The 8,469-nt window shown below is 37.4% G+C and overlaps 1 protein-coding gene across 1 annotated transcript; it reads left to right on the plus strand.

Moving 5' to 3' along the window:
• The first annotated feature begins 3,921 nt into the window (after positions 1–3,921).
• LOC146892217 (olfactory receptor 4N2-like) lies at positions 3,922–4,848 on the plus strand. The gene has a single exon (XM_085698124.2). It carries the CDS (start codon positions 3,922–3,924, stop codon positions 4,846–4,848), a length of 927 nt encoding a protein of 308 aa, XP_085554250.2.
• Positions 4,849–8,469: the final 3,621 nt, after the last annotated feature.

Below are 8,469 nucleotides of genomic sequence, written 5' to 3' on the forward strand. Positions count from 1 at the left end.
GTTAGTTGTTTATGTGATTTCAGGGCTGAATATCTGACAATCGATAGTGAACTTGTATGCTCTTTCCCAGGGAAGGTTGTCTTTTCCAATCATATTCTTTAGTTGTCGATAGTTCTTTGTATAGGGTTGAGGTCTTGTGGGCTTTCCCATGTCCATATTAGCGTGGCTTTTATTATTATTCTTGGTTAGCTAATGTTGCTGAGATATTTTTGTGTGCAGCTTTTTAAATTTCTAAGAGACACAATCTCACAACAAATGTCCTATTACTCTGATTTTAGAAACTTTTTGACCCCACTTGAGAAATTATTCTAGAGCTTCAGATGTGGGAGTTGTACTATAGATGTTTCCATTGTTCTGGGCTCTAAAACTAAGAATTTTGGTTGTGGTTTTCTGTAATGGTCCCCTACTGTTACAAAGAAAGTGATTTTTTCTTTTATTTTGGATATTATAATTACAAAATTTCTTACTTCCATTTCTTTCCTCCAAATTCTTCCACACAGCCCTCTAAACTCCTCTCAATTTAGTGCTTCTTTTTTTCTCTAAATGTTATTGCATGCAAATATGTATTCAACCACACATATACATACATATATTTTCTTAAATATACCCCATTCACCCATAACTTTACTGGTATATGTGTTTTCAGGACTGATCATTTGTCATTGGACAATTAATATTTCTTCTTTGGGAAAGATCACCTCTTCCACATCCAGATTTTCTGTTGCCTATAGTAGTTTGTGTAAGGTTGAGATCTTGTGGGCTTTTCTTGTCTCCTGTGGCATGGTCAATATAATCCTTGTTGAGGTCAATTTAGGCAACCACAGTGGTAAGACTTTATGGCTGTAGCTTCTGATATTACTAGGGTACATGATCTCATAGTAAACTCTCTGATCCTTAAGTTTTTACTAACTTTCTAAGCCTCCTTTTGAAATGCTCCCTGAGACAAGCATCTAGTGGTATTTTTAGAGATGTGTCAGTTAAGATGGGCTCCACAAATCTACAATTGGATTGGTTGTAATTTCCTATAGTGGTATCCTTCTGCTGCAAGGAGAAGTTTTCTTGATGAGGAGTGAGCACAAGGACAGATGTTTATACATTGTTGTTAGGGATTGTGCTGGTTCAGTAAGTTTGTAGTTGTTGATTCTCCTTCAATGATCATGACTACACTAGCACTGATTGGTTAGCTAGATTCCAAGTACCATACATGATCTCCCTCTTGTTGAGTCTTAAGTCCAGCTAGAGATTTGTTTGTTACCATTAAGGTATGAGTACCACTAGTGCATGGTGGTCATCGCTGTGGGTCATTGACATCATAGCTGGGTAGGGCTTGTATCCCTCCTTTGGAAGCTTGAACAGTGCCTCTGGTGCCATGAAAGGTTGTTCACAGGGAGGTCAGTACCAGTTCAAGGGTCTCTAATCTGTCAGTGACAGAAAGTTTGTTTTAGAACCCACTTCTTACCTTATAAATATTGATTGACATTTATTTGGATATTTATATGTAATAAATCTCTAGTTTCCTTTTTTGTCCATAGCCTGCTGGCATTTTGACGATTCCCACAAAAATTCCCCACAGCTTAGTTAGCCTGCAAATTCCCAAGGCCCATTCTCCATTGCATCACAAATTAATTGTGTTTGTCAAACTGTAAAGGGCTCTTCTCTTATAAGAAAAATTTAAGAACAAAATTGGAACATCAGGTATTGCCTCTTTCATTAGAAGAAGGCAATGTTTGCTGTGTGAGAGAATTGGTGGATTGTTAGAGAGGTAAATGTTCTCACTATTCTTCATTTTTATAAAGAATAAAACTAAGGGATAAAAAATGCAGTTCTTCAGGTTTTATACTTATTGTCTTGAATCCAAAGAAGCATAGCAAAAATAAAATGTTAAATGAATGCCAAATTAAAGTGCATTGTCGCGACACAGTACATTCTTCTTCAGACACTTAGAATTGTTTTATTAGATTTGCATAGTTCTCAAAAATACAAATTGTCCACCATGGACAACATGGCTGGGCTTGCTGGGACCCCACAAAGAAAGGCCTACCCTGCCAAAAAAAAATACAAATTGTATTGATGTTTATTCTTAGACATAAATTTATACCTACCAACTCAAACAAGAGAGAATATAAACATTAACCAACACAGAAATGTTGGGAATTGAAAAAAATATTTCCCTGGCTCCTAGTTGTGAAAAAGAAAAACTATGACATTGTTTCCCACACAGGTGGGAAAAGAGGTTCTCTTTTTACAAATAATACCGACGAACACAGATCCCTGTCATTGACAGCAGGCTGATGTTAAATCCATGTAAGTTTTGATTTTGTCATCATAGATTTATGCAGTTAACAAACTCAACAAATTCAGTCTCAGATTAAGAAAAAGAAAATCTGTATCACATCCATTTACTTCTTAGTACTTAGTACTTAGTACTTAGTGCATCTATGCACTTCTACGAGGGTATTGATCACACCCACCAGTATGTCTCTCTGAAGCCCCTTACTTCCATCCACATCTAGCTTCACCACACGTCTTTATTTTAGTGCTAATAACATCAAGTTTGTTTAGTGCCTCCGGTGAGCATGTGGTGTATGTAAAAAATCTACTGTAGACATTTTGAGCAATGTTTTACTTAGGATGTAATATGTATGTATCAATATTTTTATCTTTTTTTTGTGAATGCACACACTTGTGTGTATGTGTCTTTCAGATCTAATGTGCTTTTTATATAATCCTTAGAATATATGGAAATTTGGGTCGTTATTAAATCTATCAATATAAGATTAGAGGACAGATGAATGAGAAATAGAGATAGGGAAGATCTTTGATTTCTTTAAAGAGGTGTGATTATAAACATTTGAAGTGATTTTTAATTTGAGACATTTGTTTTTTACTCCTCTTCTCTTTCATTCTGTCTCTTCAGTTGTAGGTAGTGAAGCCTCCTTTCCTTCACCTCTGTTTTCAATGACATTATTTTTTAAAAATTACGTTTTATAACTAAAACTGTATAAAACAACATTCTCTACCAGATTCATTTATTTTTTGTAAAATATGAGACTTTGGTTATTCATACTTTGTCTTACAACCTATATCTGGTCTATATAAATGGCCTAAAATTTTCTTTGTACATTTTATAGTCAACAACAGAACGATGCCCCAAAAACCATAAAATTAAAAGACAGAATTTTAAAAACTTAGATAAAAATATACCTGTCATGAGATTGCTAAAGTTAATATAACAGTAAAATTCCATATTCATTCTGATACAGAGTACTCTCCTCATAGGGAGATTATATAGAGGAAAGTACCAGTTAGAACTTCAGTAATGGCCCAAAGGATACATTCTCTGTAAGGAAAGAGGTCCTCAGGAAATTGTATGTGTGTGTGTGTTTAATTAAGACATCACACTTAAGGAGTAATTGATGTCTATAAAACAAATATCAACTGATCATACAATTTGTTTTGTTAAGGAAGTATTCATGTGAAGGAATTACATTGTAGTTAAGACAATGAATATGTGTATCACTCTTGTTTACTATCAATACTCATCCATCCCCTTGAGAAATATATACTTGAAGACTTTAATACCTGGAAGTAGGTTGCTTACTTTGCCAAAAACAGAAATAAAACAAAACAAAAAATCAACCTCAGGACATTGAGAAATAAACCCAGAACAATGGCAACTTTTTCTGAACATGAGAGTCAACTAGGAGGTCAGGACTAAAGCTGGCAGGAAGGTGTGGTCTAAAGAGTAGAATGTTTGGCAGTTGTGAAACGCAGAAGCTAAAGGACAGAAGAGATTGGATATGGAGAGTAATGGGATCATTTGCTTGTGTCTAACCATGTTTCTAGAAGAAGAATAGCTATGATCTAGGTGGAAGACGTGGAGATAAATATTTGATTTGTTATGTTCTGTAGGGACAGGTGATGGAGACAGAAAACAGGACAGTTGTCACAGAATTCATTCTCATAGGACTCACACAGTCACAGGAAATTCAGCTCTTGGTCTTTGTTCTGAGCTTAATTTTCTACACCATCATCTTGCCTGGAAATGTCTTCATCATTCTCACCATCTTATCAGACCCTGGGCTTGGTGCCCCACTTTATTACCTCCTGGGAAATTTGGCTTTCCTGGATGCCTCCTATTCCTTCATCGTGACTCCCAGGATGTTGGTGGACATCTTCTCTGAGAAGAAGGTAATCTCCTATAAAGACTGCATCACTCAGCTTTTTTTCTTGCACTTTCTTGGAGGAGGGGAATTTTTACTTCTGGTTGTGATGGCCTTCGACCGCTACATTGCCATCTGCAAGCCTTTACACTATTCCACTGTCATGAGCCCTAGAACCTGCTATGTGATGCTATTGACTCCATGGCTTGGAGGCTTTGTTCATTCCATAATTCAGGTTGTCCTCATCCTCCGCTTGCCCTTCTGTGGTCCAAACCATCTGGATAACTTCTTCTGTGATGTCCCTCAGGTCATCAAGCTAGCCTGCACAGACACCTTTGCTGTTGAGCTCCTAATGATATTCAACAGTGGCCTGCTTACCCTTGTCTGCTTCCTTGGGCTGCTGACTTCCTACGCAGTTATTTTATGCCATGTTCACAGGTCAGCTTCTGAAGGAAAGAACAAAGCTATATCCACGTGTACCACTCATGTCATAATCATATTTCTTATGTTTGGACCTGCAATCTTCATCTATACACGCCCATTCACAGCTTTAGCAGCTGACAAAGTGGTTTCTTTCTTCCACACTGTAATATTTCCCTTGATGAATCCTGTGATTTATACTCTTCGAAACCAGGAAGTAAAAACTTCTATGAAAAAGTTAATCATTCGCCATATAGTTTGTTAAATGGTTTTTATGTGAGAAATCAGGTAAGGGGTAGTGTGGCATGCATTTATTAAATTACAAAATAAATGACATTCTTCTAGATTGGATTTCACTTTCAGGTACTATTATAGACAATTTGATTGAATCACACATAGTGAGAAAATACAGTTCATATGTTTAAAATATGAAAGAGAAGTAATGGATTTGTTTAAGAACAATGCATAAATGTGATAGATTAAGGGATTAAATTTTAATTTATTTAAGAGTGAAAACACTAAAGGATTTTTATACTATATCCAACAATTTCAGTATCTGTGTAACCACAGTAATAGTATCTTAGCATTTTAAGTCAAAGAACAACTAGCCCTCAGTTGTTAATTGTGTAATGTGTTATGACTGTAATTCTATAAATAGAGCAATTCATTTTGATTAATGGGGCAGTAGGTTATAGAATATCAAGAGCCAAATGGCAGAGGACTTTCTGCTGCCTTACTGTTGGTATTCTCAACATCACCTCAAATAAATTACAAGCAAGTATTAGACATTTTTTTCTTCTCTTTTTTTCTAGAGTTGAGACACATCTTCTTTTGATCCTTTGGGACGTTATTCTTTATTTCATTGCTCACACTGTAGTCTAATGCCTTGCTCTTAATCCAGACCATTGGAGAATCTTATTTTCAGCATCACATTATGCTACAAGATGGCTCTCCCAGAAGTCTTTAAAAAAATTTAATTCCCACACAATCAAACTTACCGATGTATCTCCTTGCTTCCATATAAAAATGAGACTTGCTAGTTTAATGCTTATGTGACCTTCTCCACTTACACACCGTTCAGTTTTATCATCATCTGTGCTCTCCATGCAAAGGTAATTTCTCTAGAAATGCACTTGCTCCTGCTTCTGATTCAAGTGCTTTGCCCTCACTATCATCTTAGCTTTGATTTTCCGTTTCCTTTTTCTTTTCCCAACCAAAGTATGGTGACATTTTTAAGAGATCTCCAATTATATCACTTCTTAAAAGCACTTTTCAAATGGGACAGTGTCATTTCAAGCACCTATTTATCAAACTATTGTGAAGATAGGTATGTAAAGGAAATTCTCATAATAGGGCAGTTTTAACAATCATACAGACACGTAATGACCATACTGAAAGCCAAAGAAAGTCATTGAAGTTTGTCTTTCTTTAACTTACACAATTAGACCCTGTCTCTATGTAGTTGATTCTCCATGATGTTCCAGTGATTTGATGGCCACTGACTGGTTCTTGTAGTGATTATACTGATTTAAATAATTCCTTTATGTACATTAGTGTTTTGCCTCTATGTATGCTTGTATACTTGTACCTGTTGTCTACAAAATTCAGAAAAGGTTGTCAATTCACAAAAACTGCAGTAATGAGTTAGAACCTATGTGGTACTCAGCACTGTATTCAGCTCCTCTGAAAGATCAGCAATTGCTCTTAACCATAGAGACGTCCTTCTGGCATACAGTTTACGTACATATCTATCTGTTCCTGCTGTGCTCCTAGACACAGGCACTACATAAGTGCGTACTGGACAAAGGAGGAGAGCTCCTGATTTCACTTCTCAAGTGTTTAGGTTCTGTTCACCTTCTTTGTGAAAATACACATCTCAAAGGAAGTGCAAGCTAGGTCCTGGCTGATTTTATCCCGATTTGTGTGTTCTATTTGGAAGCATCCATCTCTTTTTACATTTTTCCTTTCATGTCATTTCCTTTCATTTCCCTAGCTTGCCTTAATCAAGCAAACAATTACTGAGGTTGTTTGGTGACACTGTGTCATTTAAAATATTTATTTTTTGATCAAAATAGAGAAAAATGAGAAAATATATGTTATATGTTTCAAATTTTAAGATTATACCTTAATTACAAATTTTCCTCCTTCTCTTTCCTCTCTCCAAATCCTCTCATATACCCATCCTAGCTCTCTATCAACTTTATGACCACTTTTTAAAAAGTGATATTGCTTAATATATGTATTTTTATATACATATATTTTTAGATATAAACATTGATTCCATATCATATTACTTGAATATATGTAATTGGGGATGATGATTTGGCATTGAACAATTAATTGCTGTGCTCTTTTTGTTACACCCCAAATCTGGAACCCAAATAACTACCACAAGGCCAACTATGATGCAAAAACAAAAAGTCTTTATTTGCGAGTTGACTTGGGTTCCTCCATTCATCCAAAGCGACAGCAACAGCAACAATAGCAGCAGTGACTACGACAGCAGAATTACAACAGGTTTCAGGGTCTGAGGACTTCTCTCCAAATCTAGGCTCTTTTCTCCAGCTCTAGGTTCAGGGACAAAGTGTTTTTTTTCTCAGGCTCTGGTTCCATTTTCAGGGTGTATTTCATTCTCTGGGATGGACGTGGAGCTGAGCCAATCATGGTCTGTGTAGATCAGAGATTTTCTGGCACCTGGGTCTCTCATTCCCTTCAAGGACCCTACCTTTACTTAGTTTCCTGTAGTTCTTGGTGCAGAGTTGAGACTTCATGGACTTTTCCTCTTCCAGTTTGGGAAGTCTGTTAATGTCATTTTTGTTCATCTCACATTTTGGCAGTCATGTTGGTGAGACTTTAGCTCTATAAACTCTGATGTTACTAGGAGACATATCTCCCTGATCCTTTGGCTCTTACAATTTTTTCAGGTGCTCTTCTATTATGGTCCCTGAACCTTAGGTGTGGGAGTGTTTTATAGATTTATCAATTGAGACAGCGTAATCTCTAACAACAATCTATAAAAATTTATTCTTTTTTTTCTTTTTTTTGATTTTATTTATTTATTTATTAAAAATTTCCACCTCTTCCCTGTCTCCCTTTTCCCTCCCCCTCCCACCTCTCCCACTCTCTCTAGTCTTAAGAGCAGTCAGGGTTCCTTGCCCCGTGGGAAGTCCAAGGTCCTCCCCCATCCATACAGGTCTTTAAAGGTGAACATCCAAACAAACAAGGCTCCCAGAAAGTTAGTCCATGCAGAAGAATTAAATCCCAATGCCATTGTCCTTGGCTTCTCAGTCAGTCTTCATTGCCAGCCACCTTCAGAGTGTCCATTTTGATCACATGCTCCATCGCTCCCAGTCCAGCTGGCCTTGGTGAGCTCCCATTAGATCAGTCTCACCGTCTCAGTGGGTGGACGCACCCCTTGTGATCCTGACTTCCTTGCTAACGTTCTCCCTCCTTCTGCTCTCATTTGGACCTAGGAAGCTAAGTCCAGTGCTCTAAAGTGGGACTCTGTTTCTATCTCCGTCCATCGCCAGATGAAGGTTCTATGGTGATATGTAAAATATTCATCAGTATTGTTATGGAACGAGGCCAGTTCATGCACCCTCTCCTCTGCTGCCCAGGGAACAATCTGGGGATCTCTCCTTGGATCTGGGACCCACTCTAGAATCAAGTCTCTTGCAAACCCTAAAATGGCTCTCTTAGTTGAGATATTTACTTCCCTGCTCCCATATCATCTTTCCTCCATCACCCCCATTCCATTCCCCCAAACTATACCGAATCCTCCCCTTCTCCCTTCTCTCTACCCAACTCCTCTTACATCCACCCCCAACCCTCCACCCCCCATCCCCACCCCAGTGCCCCTAAGTTTGCCTGGGAATCTTTTCTACTT

Source organism: Myodes glareolus, chromosome 12 (assembly GCF_982192425.1).
Source record: "Myodes glareolus chromosome 12, mMyoGla1.1, whole genome shotgun sequence".
Taxonomy (NCBI): Eukaryota; Metazoa; Chordata; class Mammalia; order Rodentia; family Cricetidae; genus Myodes; species Myodes glareolus.

Bases quoted from the DNA above. Each gene is read 5' to 3' on its own strand.
- LOC146892217 (XM_085698124.2), top strand. From the start codon at position 3,922: ATGGAGACAGAAAACAGGACAGTTGTCACAGAATTCATTCTCATAGGA.